At 35.3% G+C, this 20569-nt stretch overlaps 1 protein-coding gene and 1 non-coding gene across 16 annotated transcripts in view; both read right to left on the reverse strand.

Annotated features, from left to right (window-relative positions):
* EPS8 (EGFR pathway substrate 8, signaling adaptor) overlaps positions 1–20569 on the reverse strand; it is a 171606-nt gene that overhangs the window by 33031 nt on the left and 118006 nt on the right. For all 15 annotated transcript variants that reach the window (XM_063672466.1, XM_054445144.1, XM_054445146.1 and 12 more), the window contains 10 exons: positions 19153–19220; positions 16423–16584; positions 16146–16295; positions 13058–13140; positions 12372–12508; positions 8672–8745; positions 7274–7400; positions 5142–5230; positions 4723–4797; positions 744–892 (listed from right to left, as the gene is read on the reverse strand). In XM_063672466.1, the coding sequence (XP_063528536.1) occupies positions 744–892; positions 4723–4797; positions 5142–5230; positions 7274–7400; positions 8672–8745; positions 12372–12508; positions 13058–13140; positions 16146–16295; positions 16423–16584; positions 19153–19220 (1114 nt within the window). The remainder of the gene's footprint in view (positions 1–743; positions 893–4722; positions 4798–5141; positions 5231–7273; positions 7401–8671; positions 8746–12371; positions 12509–13057; positions 13141–16145; positions 16296–16422; positions 16585–19152; positions 19221–20569) is intronic.
* Positions 19991–20092, reverse strand: LOC129011009 (U6 spliceosomal RNA). The gene has a single exon (XR_008493154.1). It is a non-coding gene; the product is annotated as a U6 spliceosomal RNA (small nuclear RNA).

Below are 20569 nucleotides of genomic sequence, written 5' to 3' on the forward strand. Positions count from 1 at the left end.
TTTGTCCTTGTCCTTGCTCATTTTAATACCATCTACCTCCTGCCCTTCCACAATGATCTGCTACCCGAAGTCCATATTCCAGAGAAACACATCTTCATCCTTTCTTCTCTTGACTACCTTATGCCTTCACTTCTGCTTCTCTCTCTACCTGGACAGGCCCTTGCCCTACTATGGAACTGTGGAAATCCTACCCATCCTGCTAAAAGGCAGTTTAGCCAACCAATGATGAACATTGACTCCAGAGCTACATGGCACGAGTTCACATCCCTGCTCTGTCACTTACAAGTTGTGTAACCTTGGTCAAATTACTTATCCTCTCTGTGCCTTACTTTCCTCATCTGCAAAATAGGGATAATAAGAGTAGTTACGTAAAGTGCATGGACTAGCAAGCACTGTGCGTGCGCGTGTGTGTGTGTATGTGTGTGTGAACCCTATGTGTACCTGTCAATTTTAAATGACAGCTCTTCTTTGAAAGCTAACTACCCTCCTGTCTGAATCCTCTTCCTGACTGCTCCCCCTTGCCAACCAACAGCATTTTGTTTATGACTCACTCCTAACGTATATCATGCCTTATATTCATACACTTCTATCTCTTCCACTAGACTTGTAGCCTTTAAGGGTTTAGGCTTTTTCATCCTATGACACTTAGTCCTTCGTACGTAGAAGGTTAAATAAATGTCTCATTAGATCCATGTAATAAACAAAGAATGGTACTTAAGGCATTATAGGTGATAAATGCTTACCTGGCTTTTGTCCAAGTTCCTCCCAATGACATCCACAGCTGCCGTTCATCACCATTGACAGTATAATTTAAGAAATCAATTGTGTCCTTATTCAATAGGGGACTAAGTACTGAACTGGCTAGTTCAGGGCCTCCTGTTGCCTGCACCACCTAAAATAATAAACCATTTTTTAGCAAGAAGATTACTATTCTTTGTGTATTTTCAAAATGTGTAGACAAAAACCCATGCCAAAAACAAGCACTATTTTTTAATAGTCATATTAAATTTTGATGCTGTGCAATGTGCTACCAAATGAAAAAAAGCTTGTCAAATCAACTTTCCCAGCCCAGCAGTGCTTTAAAACCTAAATGAAAGCTAACAATTTAACAACTTTCACAGCATCTGCCTATAGGCTGCATATGACTATAGTTTCTCTGGAAGATACCAAAGGCTATGCAGAAAATTCTAGATCAAGTGATTTTACTACCCTTGTTTTGTTGTTGTTGTTTTAAATATGTGTTTCTCTACTGGCAAATCTATTATGCCAAACTTGAAAAATACGGTTCCCGAAATGAATACTATCAAGAGAAACAATACTATCGAGAGTTAACAGTCTATGGTTGTGCCTGTACAGACATACAAAAAATAAAAGGATCCAGGGAGGAAGGCAAAACAGGAATGAGAACTGGTACTCTGAATCTATGGTACTTTTCCCCAGAATTATTTTTAGAAAATTCCCCTGATTTAATATGGATAATTTAATGACAGCAGAAACAAACAAATAGGTGCAATTCTCTGATAAGCAAAATGAGGATATGTAGATGTTCAAAAACTGCTCTAAATTTACTTCTTATGAGCTATTTTCTGGCTAAAAAAAAATGGTAGTTATCTCCTAGAGCAGAAACCAGAGTCCCTTTATAAAATCTTATCTTCTCAGAGATGTGGCACAAGAAGAAAGGAGATTTTTTGAATGGCTCCAATCATCCAGGTGTTCTCAGCATGCTGTGCTGTTCTAGGCCTCTGTGTATTTGCACATGCTGTTCCCAGTTCCCCAGAAGGCCCTTCCCCCATTATTCAGAACTCTACTCAGGTCCCAACTCCTGTGAAAGCCTGTGTTAATCCCACAGTGTAACTCTGATGTACCACTCCCCACCCTGCGTCCTCTAAACAATTTATGCATATTAGTAACACATTACACTATTACACTGTAATTTATGCATATTAGTAACACCCTACACTATTACACTGTAATTTATGCATATTCGTAACACCCTACACTATTACACTGTAATTTATGCATATTCGTAACACATTACACTATTACACTGTAATTTATGGCTTTTCAGTTTCCCCTCCTTGAGGAGTTGGACTAAGACTTATCTGACTTTCAACTGCAGATGATACAGTGGTACTGGAATGAAAGAAAAAAGATGGCAGATAATGGAGGAAAGCTAACTCTTATTTCAGAACAAAACCTACCCTGCCTATCTAGCACAGTAATTTTTAACTTCCAACCTCGAACCCATTTCCAATAAATATGTAGCAATAAGGGAGAAAAGTAAAACTAAAGAAAATGAGTAGAGGAATATAAAAATATCTGATTTAACAGAAGGAAGAGGAAATAAAATGAAAGAAAGTATAAATGAAAGGTTAAGAGCCATGGTTCCCTCTCAAGAACGTGCACAGGCACATGTGCTGTGGCTATGCTCGTGTGTACATGTCCATGCTGAGGGAAGAGGAGAGCAACTCGCAGGTGTAAAGCCACTACATCATGCCTGGCCAGTAGCAGGCCCTGAATAGATGTTCCTCCCCATCTCCCTCGTCCAAGTAAAATGTCTGGGGCCCTGTAGGGAGAACATTAAATGGACCAGCAAAATATTGTGATTGGAGAGACCATTAATAAGGTATAATTTTTGTGAAAAGCAGAGATACCAAACATTGGCAAGTAAACCAATGTTTTCAGGTACATAACCTGATCACAAAGACCAATTTGTATATGTCAGGGAAACCAGCCTTGTTATGTTATAGTTCTATTCTGTGTAATGACTAGATATCTACATATGATCTCTGTAAGTGTGTGAAATAAATAAGAGGAGACAGCAAAAACTGCTTTATAAATAATACTTCCAAATAAAACAAAGATAGCATCAAAAATGTTAAAAACTAAGGAATACAAATTTTGTTAATGAGCTAGTATCAGTTTCTTTGCACATGTATGTCCTTGGTCTCCATCTAATTTTTTAAAAGCATTTATAGAGCAAGAATTATTCAGAAATAATTAGGCAAGTAGAAATCTGATGCTCCATATATAGCAACAACATATGGGAGCATTCATAAGTTATTGATGTACTCTTGGACTTTCATCTTCTAGTCTCTTATTGCTTAGCTTCTGACATTCATGTTGATAATGTTACTTACTTTCCTATGTTTGCAAAGCAATTCTCATTTCATATTCTACTTCAGGTCTTGTCTACTTATCCCTGGGGAAAGAAGGATGAGATTTATCCTCCCTTACTGCCTCTTGTCAATCTTACTTGCTGGTTCTTCCCATTCTCCTAACATTGAATGCCCAGGGCTCAACCAGTCCTTGGCCTGATTTCTCCAATGAACTCCACATTCATATACTCAACTATCAATTCAAATTTCCCCATCTGGATACAACTCAATTTTGATATGTTTAAAACTGAATTCTTCACCAACCTCCAAAAACCTGCTCTACCCAGTCTTCCCCATCTTAGTTAATCATCACTCCATCCTGTCAGTCTTAGGCCAAAAATCTGGGAGCGATCCTTGGCTCTTGCACAGTATATCCAATCTAGCAGCAAATTTATAACCAGATCAGACTTCTCACCACCTCCAATGCCACCAGGTCCAAGCACCATAATCCCCCATCTGGATTATTTTAATAACGACCCTAGCTTCTTCTTCCCCAAAATTTCTAAACATTATAATCAGGGCAATCCTTTTCTGCTGAAAACTCTTCAATTGTCAAAGGTCTCCCAATCCCTTATAAAGACCAACAAGATGTGTCTTCCTGTTACCCTGCTGATATCATCTCTTTCTAATCTTTTCTTCATTCTGTTGAAGTCACAGTTCTACTTATTCCAAGAACATGCTTTGCATGTTACCACCTCAGAACATTTATACGTTAACTATTCTGTGTCTGGAATTCTCTTCTTTCAGGGATCCACATGACCCATTCCTTACTTCCTTTACTCCAATGACATCTTCTCAGTGAGGCTTCCATTAGCCAACCCTACTCAAAAAGTGCAACACTCCGTTTCCCACACACATACACACATGCGTGCATCCCCCTGGGGAACTCCCAGTTTTCCTTCACTCCTCTATTTTTCTGCATAGCATGTGATTTTTAGACCACTGTATTACGCAGACATTTATTTATGTTATTGGCTGCCCCGCTATGCTACAATACAAGTTCTAATAGGGTAAGAATTTTTGTCTGTTTTGTTCCTGATGGGCTACTATAAAGCCAAGCACATAGGAGGCTCTCAATTTGTATTTGTAGAATAAGTGCATAAATGAATAAACAAGTCAGAGACAGTTCAAGAGATGAAGGAACACCTTGATAAAAAGAACATGGGTCTCTGAATGACTTCATGGAGCAAACCATCCATCAAGAACTAGACTTCTCATGATTATTTTGTGAGAATGAGAAAAACATCTACGTTATTCAAGGCACTGGATATTATATACTAGTATACATTGAAACACTGGTATCCAATAAATCTTTATTTCTTTTCATATCCCTAGCACTGTCAGAGATACCAGTTTCCTCAACTATAAAATAAGGTGCTTAAACTAGATGATTTATAAGGTTCTTTTCAATTCTCAAATTTTACATTCTTGATATTTACACAAATGGCAAAGAAATAGTACCCATGCAAGGTAATGAAGAAAAGCAGTCTAGAAAATCCAGACAGACACTTGGGGTTAAAAAATATACTAAGAACGATTTTTTCTTAAACTAATAAAATCTCACCATATTTAATGGAGTAAACAAAAAGTGAACCAAATCTGCAGCACTAGGATTCTGAATATGAGACTTCAGTTTGGCCTGCAACATGAAGAAAACAGAAAACAGATTACTATCAAGCAAAGACAGACACTCAGAAAGGTCCAACATAGACTCAGAGGGGGCGGTCTTTACCACCAGTTTCAGTTTTAATACATTCTTCAGCATGGATAGAGTGAGAAGAGAAGTCACTGTTTTTCAATCAAGTCTCTTAGATATATACGTTTTAAAATTTGCTGTTTTAATTGAAGGCAAATCAAAACATACACACCCCCACAAAATCTATAAAAACAATTTTATTTCTTAATTTAATCAGAAACGTCCTGACTAGACTTTCATCTTTTCCATTTATTTCTTCTAATTCTATATACATAAATTTCACTTACCAGAAGGTTAAATCCATGTTTAAACTTTTGGAAACAGTCAAGAAATTCATCAGGAGGTGGAGGTTTTGCCCGCAGCGTTAAAACACCCTCTAATGAAATAAGCGAGAGGAGGAGATCAGAGCAAAATCCAAGAAAATTTATTAAATGGAAAAACAAAAACCACATTTATGTCTGTAAAGTTTGAAGATCTCATCAGACATGCTACCTAGTTACTGTGCTATATCTCATAGTCTGACTGTAACAAACTGAGAAGATACAAATTTCAAAATGGATTGCTCTATCCTTAGGCACTACAAATTACTCATTTAATTCCATAAACATACATTGTAGCCTTTCTCTATGGCAGACATTGTGCAAGTGAGTAAGTGACAAGCCCTGCTCTTAAGGGCCTTAAAAGCTAATAAAATACATGAATCAGATAAATAAGAGAAATACCAATCGTTATGAGAAGAGACTTACCTGGTTGGGAGATAAGGAAGTGGATACTTAAAAGGTATTAGATGGAGAAAGTAGCTTATAAAATGGGATTTGAAAAAGTTTGGTCCAGGGCGATGTGGTGGGAAAAACATCATGGTTGGATAAAAACAGCATAAGCAAAAACAAGGAAAGGGGAAATTGCGTGTATATGAAACAACAAACAAAAGCAGAGAAACATGAGAATGGAAGGGTAAATCAAGGTTAGATTGTGGATAACCTTGATTTCCAGGGTGAACAGTTGTACTTAAATCAATAGAACATGGAACTAGCGTGCTTTACAGCAGAAGAATGAAGTGACTGAGAGCTTTAAGAAGATTGTTCTCACAGCATGAAAAAGTAGAGGCTTAAAGACTGCTTAGAAAGCAGGGTAAAAAAAAATGATAGTAGCTTGAACTAGATATGAAAATGAAAAGGGAAATAACTGGATACAGGAGATGTTGAGAAAATAAAATTGATGTTGGCTATAAGCTAGAGAATGAAGTCATAGAAGAATCTGTGGTTTTGAATCTGGGTGATCAAGAGGATAGTATACCTTTCATAGAGAATTTCAAAAGGAATAAGTGGTTTAAGATACCAGGAAGCAATAGTACTTAATTTCAGAATATGTGGAGAGGAGGCACATCCATGTATTCACATGTAGAAGATAAAGCCAAACGTCATATGCTTATTATATAAATATGTGCTAGAGAAAGATTTGGAAGTTATCTGTAATGAAAGGGATATTTATTTACTATTTTATATCTTTCAATCTCTACCATTTTGTCAGAGGAAGTATAAACATTACTTCCATAATTTTAATTTTATATAGCTGAGGCCATTTTAAATAGCTGAACTGCAGCATACTTCAAAATTGTCCGTATGTGACTTTGTATGTGACCTGATGTACCGTTTAAAGTTTTGTGATAAAAAATTCAAATCCGTTGAAACTTTTAAATATTTTAGTAAGTCAACCCTTTTATTTAACAAATAATATGGTTCTAGTTTACAACAGAATAAATCCAACTACAAGAAGAATAGAGCTATGTCTTTCTTTAACAGATACTTAATTTTACAATAACTAATGAAAACTACAGACAGATGATCACTGCCTGAATCTCAGTCTCTGTGATTTAGGTAAAACATTCCAGGATCTTTCTTCCCTATAGCTGACTTATAACCAAAATGGACTCTTCCCTGAGTTCATCTTACTCTTTGCCTAAATCTCAAGTGCTACCCCAAAACTAGAAGAGGAACCCTAGTCCACAGTCAATGAAGTTTTTCTAAGCAGTTCATGAGGGTCAAAACTCTGCCTAGTACCAGAGTCCTTTTTTTTTTTTTTTTTTGACATGGAGTTTCACTCTTGTTGCCCAGGCTGGAGTGCAATGGTGTGCTCTCAGCTCGCTGCAACCTCTGCCTCCTAGGTTCAAGTGATTCTCCTGTGTCAGCCTCCCAAGTAGCTGGGATTACAGGCACATGCCACCATGCCCGGTTAATTTTTGTATTTTTAGTAGAGACGGGGTTTCATCACATTGGTCAGGCTAGTCTCGAACTCCTGACCTTAGATGATACACCTGCCTCGGCCTCCCAAAGTGCTGGGATTAGAGGTGTGAGCCACCGCGCCCAGCCAGTACCGGAAATCTAACCAGTCATTAGAAGATTAAGAAAATCCAACTTACCTCCTGGTCCTTTCCTTTTACCTTTCTTGTTTTTCTTCCTTTTAGAAAGCTCAGAAAATGCTTCTGCTGCTTTTTGGAGTTTTGTGATAAAAAATTCAATGTCATCCAAAATGTGGTTTAAGATTTGCTGAAATTAGAAATTATAGAATAAAATATAAAACAAAACTATTTTTACCTTAGCTGTACACTGTAGTAAATAATAGAAAGGTTTTTTTAGAAAAAGAAACAGCCCACATGCCAATTTCAAGTTTATTACTAATTACAAGAATCAAACTAAATATACCTATAGCCATATTCTGACATTTACATTTTTCTTTAGTTTACTTTTGCTCTATTTTCAATGTCTTCAAGGAAGCATTCACAATATCTGCTCAGATTATTATTTTCAATTACTCTAATTTTCTCAGTGTTCTCCCACACAGTTAGGAGGAAAATTCTAAAATAGGTTTTGTTAGAAGAGCACTGACATTTTTGCTTTACTGATAAATGTCCCAATAAAGCACTGACAATATTATTTCATGGAATTAAAGGTATACATATTGTTGTGATAACCTAATAGCTAGTCTAGGATACTAAGCATTAATAAGAGTTTCCATGTGACAAAATAGAATAATGCACCATGCTTTCAGAGATCACTGAAATGAATTTGATTATCTTATATACTATAGTCTTAGTTGCCTTTCTCCAGTATGTGTGAAACTTGACATTCTTCTAATTTAAGACTATAAATTGGGGTTAAACTTTTAAGTATAACATGTAATAGTGTGATGTAAAAATTGAATCAGAAATTTCAAATTCCTTTCAGTATTTGTTTCTCAATAAGCTGGTAACATGTATACAGTATAAAAAGTAATGTATTAACACCATATTCTATATCTCATTTAAGGAATGAGAATGCTATAATAAAGCATTTACAGCATTCTCATTCTGTAAATCACTATAAAGAAAACAAATGTATCATTATCTTTTATAAAAGCATTACGATTTACAAATCTATCCTTTAAAAATGCCACTTAACTTTTATCTCTTAGGTATTCTAAAATACATTGTTAATAAACACCAAGAAGACATATTAAAAAGATATTTCAATTATGAATTATAAACTATAATAAAATAAAAATTGTACCATTCCTGAAACCTAATAATTCAGCCTAAGTTCCAATGTAAACTAGTTAATAAGCTGATTCTTCTATCATAGCCCAAGTCTACTAACTAAATATTGGCATAAAGGCAAAAATGGTTAACGAAAAAATAATTCAAAGGGCATAGCCATCACAGGTAACAGAAAACATAGTTTCCATAAAATATCTTTATTTAAATCAGCTTCATTTTCTTATGAAGTTTTCTTTTTCCTCTTAAAAAAAAAGCCAGTGATCTAAAGGTGACTCCTGTACTTACCACATCTCTGTCAATGCGGGCTGCCATCATCTCAGGCGTTTCTTCCTGCTCATGATACTGCCTTGGTTTCTCAACTATAGAAAGGACAATCATAAGTCTTTCAATCTTTTACTCCCACAATACCAATACAGACAATTAAAACATAAAAATTAGTTAAAAAGGAGGACCATTTGCAAAAGGGAACACCTCCACTGGATACACAAGTCAAAACTGTGCTCATCAGCCATGAAATGCATCCTTGTCAATACTAACAGGAGCAGTTGAGCAGAGCTTAAGTATTGGTCCTCTCACCTTTATGATGTTTATTTACCTTGTAATATCCCCTCTATTCTCTTTCTTCCCTAAGTCAGCTACCTGTAGAACCAACCTTAACTTAGCACCCTTTAATTCCCACACAAGCCAGAAATATAAACCAGCAGTTAAGCTTTTAATTCTCAAAAGGTGGTCAACTAAGTTCTAATGCAACAGAGCTATAATTTTTATACTTTCCAACACTGTGACTACAATAAAGCTTTGGGAATTCTGACAGCAGAGTGCTTCTTAAAATTCTAGTGTAATTAAGCTTAAAACCCACAATGTTGGGCTCATTAATTTTAAGCTACATGCTTTAAAAGCAGACAGAAATTTTCACATTAAAAAAATAAATGTCTTAAGACCATTCAAAATATTAAGGTTGCTCAGTTGGCTAGAGCATGATGTTAATCATGAAGTTATCATCATGAACTCCTTCCTCGCATGAGTCAGTTAATACTACCTCTAAACACAGAGAGTTGTTACAGATATCTCATGGTAGAATAAATTTCAAAATATATGGATGGAACAACAGAAACATAACACCACAAATGGAAATACAACTCATGATACATCACCATGATTCATGATGTTCAATACAGAGAACTGCAAAAAAATATTGGAAACTTTGTATTGCTATTCTTCCTTTACACTAACTTTACCTGTAACTGGAACACTTGCCAACAAAAAAAAAGAAAAAGAAAGAAAGAAAGAAGAAATCACCGTGTCTTACGAAACTTAATTAGCGGCTGTTAACTACTTTAAGATAATTAAAATTTCTATCTATGAAATCTTGCCAGTCAGCTACTATTTTACACATAGATAGCTGCTACCTTGGCTGTAGTGGACTACCACAGAAAGTACTAAGTTGAGGCTGAAATAGCTATTAGGAACTCTACAGAGGCCCCCAAAAATATCATTTGGAGGGCACAGTGAGGGGGAGATATGGTATTTCTTGGGCTCTGTCAGGTCTGAAACATGACTAGGAACCCTAGTGCTACTGGTGCTATTCCACAGAGATCACCTTTGGAAGTCGGGGTAGATATACCTCAGGGATTCAAAGGAGGAGCAGTTCAGCCTGAGTCAGCCAGAGCACCCAGAGGAACCAAAAAGATACTCCTCTTGAGGGGCTTTCCAACTAAAAACTGGACTGGATCCAGGCCAAACCTGATATAATAAGTCTTCTGTTTACTCTAGTGGTAAATTAGAAGTTCTGAAAGCCTTATCTCACTTAAATAGATGACATTGCAGAAAATATTTCAGATAAAATTTAATGAAAGCTCAGAAACCCCTAGGGATAAATTCTCTCTTTGTTATAAATTATATTAGGTTCAGCAGGGCATGGTGGCTCACGCCTGTAATTCCAGCACTTTCAGAGGCTGAGGCGGGAGGATCACGAGGTCAGGAGTTCAAGACAATCCTGGCTAACACGGTGAAACCCCATCTGTACTAAAAATACAAAATTAGCCAGGTATGGTGGCACGTGCCTGTAATCCCAGCTACTCGGGAGGCTGAGGCAGGAGAATCGCTTGAACCCGGGAGGCAGAGGTTGCAGTGAGCTGAGATCGCACCACTGCACTCCAGCCTGGGTGACAGAGCAAGACTCCATCTCAAAAAAAAAAAAAAAATATATATATATATATATATATATATATATATGGTTCAACATATAATATATATAATATATATAATATATATATTAGGTTCAACATAAATTTTTACAGGTTTGTTCAGAATGTCTGTAAACTTGTCTTATCCTTCCTCTACCTCAGACCCTCTTCATTGAAACAGTAACAACAAAAACACCATAAGTACACAAAAAGTATAGAATACAATAAATTAGTGTCTTTTAAACACATTTTAAATACAAAGCAGATCAATACAAATTTACATAATTTATGAAAACAGAAACTGTTATAAAATTAAACTACATAGCTCTGCTAATTAATTTTTTTTAAATGAATGCATCAAAGAATTCTTTTTTTCATATCTTTGGTAGCTTGGCTTACATTTCAACCTCTGAAAAAACAAGAAACCTAAACAAAATAGAAAACAATTCAGAAATAAAATGAACTCAATTTGGCAAAATGAGAACCACAAATTATGCTTACTATTTTGTAGTAGGTACTATCATAAACATTATTTACTTTCAGATTCACAGCAACCCATGAATTATTATCCCCATTTCAGAGATGAGGCCGAAGTACAGAGAGATAACTTCCCAAGACCACACAGGTAGACAGATCAGGTCTTGCTTCAGAGTCCAACTTTTACCCTGCACATCCAAAGTAGAGTCCGAGGTGACTCATTTTTGGAAATGAGTTATATCGTTTAACTATAGTGCCAGATACCCTGTGTGAATAATACTTTACTGGATAAAGAATAAGAAGTTAAGAAGTTCCACTGGAGTAGCGGCAAAAGAATGAGGCTCTAGAGTTCGTCAGATTCGAGCCTGCTGAATCACAATTTATTCGTCCTTAAAACGAAGAGACACGACCAAACATATTTTAAGGCATTTTTTTTAGTTATAAACATTTCAGATTCTAGTAAAATATTCTAACATATAAAAAGTAACCCTAAGTTCTATGTTGTAATTGTTTTTGAACAGAATGCCAAGGTGAAATGATGCCACGCTCATAGGGCCCACTTGACAAGTACAGTCGTATGATGGATACCTTTTACCCTTCTCCACTGCCAGCAGCCAACCACTGTCCTGACAACCTTTCCATGAATATGACAAACTTGTCCAAAAAAGGACTGTAGTTAGATAATAAAAAATGGAAATAATGTTAAGTGCAATCTTTAAGAAAAACTTGTACATATTTTGTTGCCATCTTTTTGTCAATCAAGTAAAACTTCCTCTTAGCATTAAAAAAAAAAAAAGACTCTAATCCTAATACCATATTTATTAAATGGTGGGTTTAAACTCTTACAGATAATAATCTTAACAAAATTCAAGGCTTAACTTTCTTTTATCTAAGATCTGATTATTTTTTTTTTTGAAATGGAGTTTCGGTCTTGTTGTCCAGGCTGGAGTACAGTGGCTTGATCTCAGCTTACTGCAATCTCCACCTCCCGGGTTCAAGTGATTCTCCTGTCTCAGCCATCCCAGTAGCTAGGATTATAGGTGCATGCCACCACACCCACCTAATTTTTGTATTTTTAGGAGAGACGGGGTTTCATCATATTGGTCACGCTGGTCTCAAACTCCTGACCTCAGGTGATCCGCCTGCCTCGGCCTCCCAAAGCACTGGGATTACAGGCAAGAGCCACTGCGCCCGGCCAGAGTTGATTTTTTTAAAACTAACCTCAAGCTTCAGTTCTGAAATCAGCATCAGAATTTGAAAGCAAGAACTATGTCCCAACCCAAAGTAAGTGTTCAATAAGTATTAATTCTAAGAAGACTCACAGTCCCCTTGGTCGGCTGCCCATGCAGACCAGGCTGCCACTCGACTTCTAACATCCACCTGGGTGACGGTCCCAGGGGGCGCAGGGGCAGGAGCTCTGGGTGGAGGCGGTATACCAGGGTCTGCGTTGGAAATCATCCTTAAAAAGATGAAAACAAATAGAATTTTTACAATCTCTCTTTCTATAACATATCAACTAACTCTACTTGTGGTACTAGTTATTAAAATTCAAAAAGAACTATGTCAAGGGGCAATAAGGATTTCCTAAGCATTCCATATTATGCATATTTATGAATGCATATGAAATAAAAAAATTAATAGTCAGCTGAAAACTAGGTTGATTTTCTTTCTGAGTCTCATGTGATTCGAAAGGGCCATGGAACAATTACAATCCTACTGTCTAGCTTGTATTTCCCTAGGATACCTTCTCTTAAAATGCCACTCATCTTTCATGACTCTGTAACTTCCAACACAAGTGAAGCCATATCAGAGAAAGACCAAAAATATGGAGAGAAGAGGAGCAAACACACTGACAAACTTGGGAGAACAAATGTGTTGAGACTACAGGTTATGATCTATACAATATAATAATATACTTCCATAGAAAATAATTTTTCTAACTCTTTGTGGGAAAAAAGCCTTAGAAACAAATCAATTCCACTCCTTGATTTCTTTTAATGTTTTTTACCTCAGGGCATCGGGCCGCCTCTTCTGTTTCCCTCCTTTACTGTCACTGATTGCACTTTCAATATCTTCACTAATTAGGTTTGCCTGCAAGGAGACACAAGTTACCTGAAAGTTTATGGATTTTTCTGAGTCTTGATATGTAGTTTAAAACAGAAAAAGGGATTGTTCCTTGTCAGAACCAGTAAGTATCTTGATGTAAAAAGTCTTTTTATAAAAATCTTGCAAAACATGACTCCTGTGGTTTTTATAATGGTGAACTATATAATGATAAGATTTTAAAAACTGAAGAAATTTTTAAAGATTATTTTAAAGGGAAACTATCCTTGAATAAAGGCAATGATAGAAAGGATATACACATGCTAAAAATGAAACTGAGTAACAATCTCTAATTGGGTAGAAATTAAGGGGTTAGAGACTCCCACACATAGAACAGAGTTCCTTCCCTTTCTCATCCTCAAGATCCACCGGACACCCATTAACCCAGCAAAACAAATCTTTGAGTTTAAGGCAAATCTACTACACCCATGAGATAAACTCCAACACTAGGTTGTACCCCTTTGGGTAACCACTTTATTTTGTCACTTCAGGTAAAAGTTAACTTTCTGCAAACAACTGACTTTTCCAATACTTTTCCAGAACATTCAGTTAGATTTTTCTTGGGGATCAATGTGAGATTAGCAGATAAGAAGTTTTTGTTTGGTTGCAAAGTTTGTTTAGAGCCAGTGATTATTACTCTATATTAGAATGTTGATGAGATGCACCATCTATGTTTGTGCCTCCCTGTTCTCTGTAATGTTTTCTCAAATATGTATGTTGTATTTCTTTTACAGTAAGCATCGATAATCATAAAATTTTAGAAATGATGGGATATTTAAAAGAGCATCTCATCAGTTCCTTCTAATTAATAAAACTGAGGAGTACTAGTATGAAAGGGCCTGGCCAAGGTCACATTGCTAGTTAAATGAGAGGCCAATGCATCCCAGTCCAGTGTGACTTCCTAAGAGCACTGAGTTTCAATAAGACATTACAAACACCATGTCAAAGGCTTTCTGTTACATAGGACACTAAAACTGAAGATGAAAAGATATTTAATTAAAAATAATTATTTTAAAAAACCCAAAATGAAAACTGAAGATGCCTAGGAATCTTCAACTTCTTATACTGGGGCTATTATATTTCTAAGAAAAATTTTACGGCAAAGGTGGGCAGGAGCATTGCATGAAGTCCTATAATAAAGAAACTTTAAAAATCAAAAGCAATATTGCACAATGAGCCATATAAAAGAAACTGCGTTTTTCATTGCCTTTATATTTTTAACCAGCCAAGCGAAAAATGTCTCATATGCGGAGTATAAAACTAATGAGTAAATGCATATAGTGCTTAGTGGTATGCGAGCTTTTGGGGTTAGGACAAAACTATATTCAGTAAATACATTTTGAATCCATTACCATTACCATTCCATATCAAGTAAAACAAGGCATTTGTTCCCAAACCTAAAATCCAGAAACTTTTCACAGCATAGTAACTTTTAGCTCCCAGGGGGGGCTTTTAAGAACACAGATACAAACATCAAATTTGAAATGTTTTTAAACTTAGGCCTCTGGTTTATAAAATGTTTGAATTAAATTTCACTATATTTTTAAAGCAAAATATTCCCTTTAATATTTATTGATTGAATATATCTAACCTTACAAAAATTATAATATACTATGACTTTCAAAAGGCACTATACAAAAATCTGATGAATATCACTTACACAAATTACCTAAATGCCAGTTCTTTTAGAAGAAGGTTTTTAGAAAGTCATCTGATGTAAATTGAAATTAGAAGAAAATTATAAAATACAGTTTACAGTCAATCTTACTTTATCTATCATCTTTAAATGTCAAAAAATACAGAAAAGATCAAGTGACGGTGCTAATCTCCTAGAATTTCTTTATAAAATAAAATTACATGGATATTTTATAATATATCATCAAAATGTTAAATCACTGCTTTGGCAAAGTACCAATTAACACAAAATGATTTCTCTTTTAAAGAAAACAACTCAGGAAATAAACACATTCAAGGTTGAAGATAACTTCTAAGGTCCAATAAAGCATCACAAATTATAATCATTTGAAATTACACTGTATTTTGAAATAGAAACTTTCAGGATACAGCCTGTTATTACTGGCTCAACTATTTTCACACATCATTTGAGAATTACAAATCCTGAGCAATGATTCGTCACATAATTAAAGGGTGAACTTTAAATCAATATCGTGGGAAATGTCTAAGTACGTCATTGCAGTAATCCGCGCCATGTCATTAGTGCAGAATAAATTAGAATTACATGATTATTTACTGTCCACAAAGCATGATTTCTGAACAATCAATTTTTAATTATAAGTTTAAGGCATTTGATGTGAATTTAATATATTATCTACCCTTTAAAAAAACAGAATGCATCTTATTTTTTTTAATTTTTTTTCTTTTTATTATTATTATTATTATTATACTTTAGGCTCTATGGTACATGTGTGCACCGTGCAGGTAAGTTACATATGTATACATGTGCCATGCTACTGCACTGCACCCACCAACTCGTCATCTAGCATCTTATTTTTAAGAGACACAGTCTCACTCTGTTGCCCAGGCTGCAGTGCAGAGGGGTGATTATAGCTCACTGTAATCTCCAACTCCTCGCTCAAGAGATCTTCCTCCCTCAGCCATCTGAGTAGCTGAGACTACAAGTGTGTACAACCACATCTAGCTAATTTTTAAAACCTTTTTAGTAGAGACTGGGTCTTGCTCATGTTGTCCAGGCTGGGCTCAAACTCCTGGCCTCAAGCCATCTTACAGCCTTGGCCTCCCAAAGCACTGGGATTACAAGTGTGAGCTACTGATTTTATTAACATCACCCTAATTTCTTTATTTACTTGCCAAGGAAATCCTAGGGAAGATACTAAGGTATTTGTTTTCCTTACGAGATTCTCAGAAACTAAAAATCTAGTACCTAATATCCAGATATATTATCAAAATAGGTAATTCAAAAGCTGCCAGAACATCTGCTTAAAGAGGAAACAAAAATTTCACCATTCTTTTACCTTAACCTCATCACACTGGAAAAGATGAAGATCTGGCTTGTTCTGGGTTGGCTCTTTGCACACCAGGGCAAGAACTGAATCATAGCTGCATGAATGCATCACAGCTTGGCAGTGCTGGATTGTGTTTAAAGGAAAATTCTCCAGTTCATTCTATAAATAAAGTGAACATTTTATTTTGTCGAACTTCCACCCATTTTCAAACAATCTGAAATGATTGTAAACATTAATATTTGTGGAGTTTCTTGAAAATAAAATAGTATAAATTTTACACACTTGCCTTTGATTCTAAATCAATCAGGCTCACAGCTCTGTCATCCACTTGAAGAATCATATCTTGAGTCCACACTTTGCCCTTGGCATCAAGCAATTTCAATTTCCTTATTCCATCATCAACAGTGATCATAGCATCTTTCCGATCCAGGACAAAGGTAGTCAAGTGCTTACGATTGGCAAAAAGGAAAAAGATTTATAACACATACAAACACATACAACCTCTTAGTATACATTTTCCAAAAGAAAATCAAATTAACCTGAGGTCAGCTAGCAGAGAATGACAAACACAAAGTACTCTTAAAACTTCATGACTGTTTTGTACATTGATTTTGTATCCTGAGACTTTGCTGAAGTTGCTTATCAGCTTAAGGAGATTTTGGGCTGAGACAATGGGGTTTTCTAGATATACTATCATGTCATCTGCAAACAGGGACAATTTGACTTCCTCTTTTCCTAATTGAATACCCTTGATTTCCTTCTCTTGCCTAATTGCCCTGGCCAGAACTTCCAACACTATGTTGAATAGAAGTGGTGAGAGAGGGCATCCCTGTCTTGTGGCAGTTTTCAAAGGGAATGCTTCCAGTTTTTGCCCATTCAGTATGATATTGGCTGTGGGTTTGTCATAGATAGCTCTTATGATTTTGAGATACGTCCCATCAATACCTAATTTATTGAGAGTTTTTAGCATGAAGGGTTGTTGAATTTTGTCAAAGGCCTTTTCTGCATCTATTGAGATAATCATGTGGTTTTTGTCTTTGGTTCTGTTTATATGCTGGATTACATTTATTGATTTGCGTATATTGAACCAGCCTTGCATCCCAGGGATGAAGCCCACTTGATCATGGTGGATAAGCTTTTTGATGTGCTGCTGGATTCTGTTTGCCAGTATTTTATTGAGGATTTTTGCATCAATGTTCATCAAGGATATTGGTCTAAAATTCTCTTTTTTTGTTGTGTCTCTGCCAGGCTTTGGTATCAGGATGATGCTGGCCTCATAAAATGAGTTAGGGAGGATTCCCTCTTTTTCTATTGATTGGAATAGTTTCAGAAGGAATGGTACCAGCTCCTCCTTGTACCTCTGGTAGAATTCGGCTGTGAACCCATCTGGTCCTGGACTTTTTTTGGTTGGTAAGCTATTGATTATTGCCACAATTTCAGCTCCTGTTATTGGTCTATTCAGAGATTCAACTTCTTCCTGGTTTAGTCTTGGGAGGGTGTATGTGTTGAGGAATTTATCCATTTCTTCTAGATTTTCTAGTTTATTTGCATAGAGGTGTTTGTAATATTCTCTGATGGTAGTTTGTATTTCTGTGGGATCGGTGGTGATATCCCCTTTATCATTTTTTATTGCATCTATTTGATTCTTCTCTCTTTTTTTCTTTATTAATCTTGCTAGCTGTCTATCAATTTTGTTGATCCTTTCAAAAAACCAGCTCCTGGATTCATTGATTTTTTGAAGGGTTTTTTGTGTCTCTATTTCCTTCAGTTCTGCTCTGATTTTAGTTATTTCTTGCCTTCTGCTAGCTTTTGAATGTGTTTGCTCTTGCTTTTCTAGTTCTTTTAATTGTGATGTTAGGGTGTCAATTTTGGATCTTTCCTGCTTTCTCTTGTGGGCATTTAGTGCTATAAATTTCCCTCTACACACTGCTTTGAATGCATCCCAGAGATTCTGGTATGTTGTGTCTTGGTTCTCGTTGGTTTCAAAGAACATCTTTATTTCTGCCTTCATTTCGTTATTTCCTGAACATAAGTCATTCAGGAGCAGGTTTTTCAGTTTCCACGTAGTTGAGTGGTTTTGAGTGAGATTCTTAATCCTGAGTTCTAGCTTGATTGCACTGTGATCTGAGAGATAGTTTTAATGAGAGAATAAAGCCAACCAAGGTTTTTTTTTGAATAGAAGAAACGGTGTTTTGACTCATAAGATACCTAAATCTGTTTCCTACTGAGCCACATTGAACTACATAAACATGACATTAAAACAAATTCTTAACAGCTTAAATAATATTCTCTTAAAATAAACTTTCCCCTATTTGACACTCTATTATGGTTATTTAAATGCTGAACATAGCATTTAAACAGCAGGCTATCTGTATGGGAGCTTCAAAACTATGGACACTGATTGCAGCAATAGCACAATTCTAGTCTATAGGAACTGTCAAACTATTCAAACCACTAAAACCACTTACTGAAACAAAACTGTTTAAATTTGATTAAGCATGCTTGAGATAGGCAGAAAACTGAAAATAAGAGCAATTTAAAAATTACTTCCCTGCTTAAATATTTTCTATTATAAGCAGAGGTCAACTAGATAAATTCCGATCAAGAGCAAATATCTTAAAAGAGGGCAAAAACTAAAAAAGAACCATTATTTAACTAGAACTAGTAATAACTTTAGTTAAACTAAAAACTAAATTGCTCACTGAAACTGGCAAAGGCTTAATTTCAAGAAGATTCTATAGTACAAAGTAAAAGCCATTTTCCTATTTTAAATGAAATAAGACTGGCAATGATAAATGGGTAGTAGTTATGATTTTAAGTCATTCTTTATGAAAATAGACCACAGACTAACAAGATACTTTATATGTAATATCTGTTTTAAAAAATCTAAACAAAAAGGTCAATGCAACTTAAAATACATCATAAGAATGAAATAAAACAGAATTCTGATTTAACTTCCAATTTTTATGTTCCTCAAGGGTCACTCTAAATACTAGCAAACACCAAAGCATCTTACTTCAACACGGTATTGAGATATATCTGACACACTGCTGACACTGTCCCGTGCATAATTCTTCCTTTGTTCTGAAAGAGAAATAGAAAAAGCCATGATTTGTCCCCTAATAGACTGAAGTTCATATATTGGTATCATGTGGCTATCTCTAAAACTAGTCTATCTCACATATAAATACAGTAGCTGACAAGTTGCCATTGTGTGGTGTATCTGAAAACACCCATTATTCACAGTAAATCTAAAAACCACAAGAAAGTCTAAACAATAGGCAAGAACAATTTGATCCACTATCCGTGTTTAGAATTCCAAAGGTTAACAAGAGTATAAATATAAGTTATTTCATCTAAAGGTTTTATTTATCAGTCAGGGACCTACTGTTTGACAAATCGATTACAACTGGCTTATAAATTTCATCTGTTACTTCACTGATATCAAAATATAATTGCAAATATTGTCATAGATACTGTATTATATGAGTTAGACTTCATTATTAAAATAATAGGCACTACAAGGGACACCTCTTTTTGCAATATCCAAACTGGGATAGTGTTAGAGGAGATTTAAAACATGATTCAATCACATGGCTTGCATTAAATATTAACAGTTTTCACACATCTACAGAACACACAAATGTGACACTTAGAATTATAAATATAAGCTGATAGGAAAAATAAGAAAGTCAGGTAGAAAGTTATTGCACCAAACTACTTAAAAATCGAAAAGAAACCTTTAATTTTCTTTTCTGAAATGCTGCAAAACCAAAAAAAAACATTAAAATATAAAATGTATGTTGGCAATATTTGGTATTTGTTACTCTCTTTTTAAAATTTGTATTATTTTTTAAAATATGGAACACTTCATGAATTTGCGTGCCATCCCTGCACAGGGGTCATGCTAATCTCTAACATTCCAATTTTAGTATGTGTGCTGCCAAAGTGCGCACTATTTGTTACTTTTCTAATCGAGCAACTTGCTTATTTGTAAATTCAGAGTTGCCCTATTTCTTCTAAACAGAATGCTATGATGAAAAATAACTTTGAGAGGGAACTGTAAGATCTACTGTTCCAGCTTTGGCTCTGTCACTAAGTAGGAAACTGAATTTGGGCAAGAAACTTAATACCGTGGGCCTCAGCACCCTTACTGTAAAATAAAAGGATTAAACAAGGTCAAACCTAAAGGCCTTTAAGCCATTAACATTCTGACATATAGATATACCTTAGCTTTCCCAACAACCTATTTTTTGGTAAATGTAAACTTATTTCTTTTAGTTAGTATACATATTCTATAATAGATAAGTTGTTTGGAAAGTTCTGTTGAACATAAAAGCTGAGCAAGTACAAAAATATAAAGTGCATATGTACATATGCAGACTCAGAATGTTAACACAGAATTTTAAGAAAACTTAATAAATTTTCATTTT

This window comes from Pongo pygmaeus, chromosome 10 (assembly GCF_028885625.2).
Source record: "Pongo pygmaeus isolate AG05252 chromosome 10, NHGRI_mPonPyg2-v2.0_pri, whole genome shotgun sequence".
Lineage (NCBI taxonomy): Eukaryota > Metazoa > Chordata > Mammalia > Primates > Hominidae > Pongo > Pongo pygmaeus.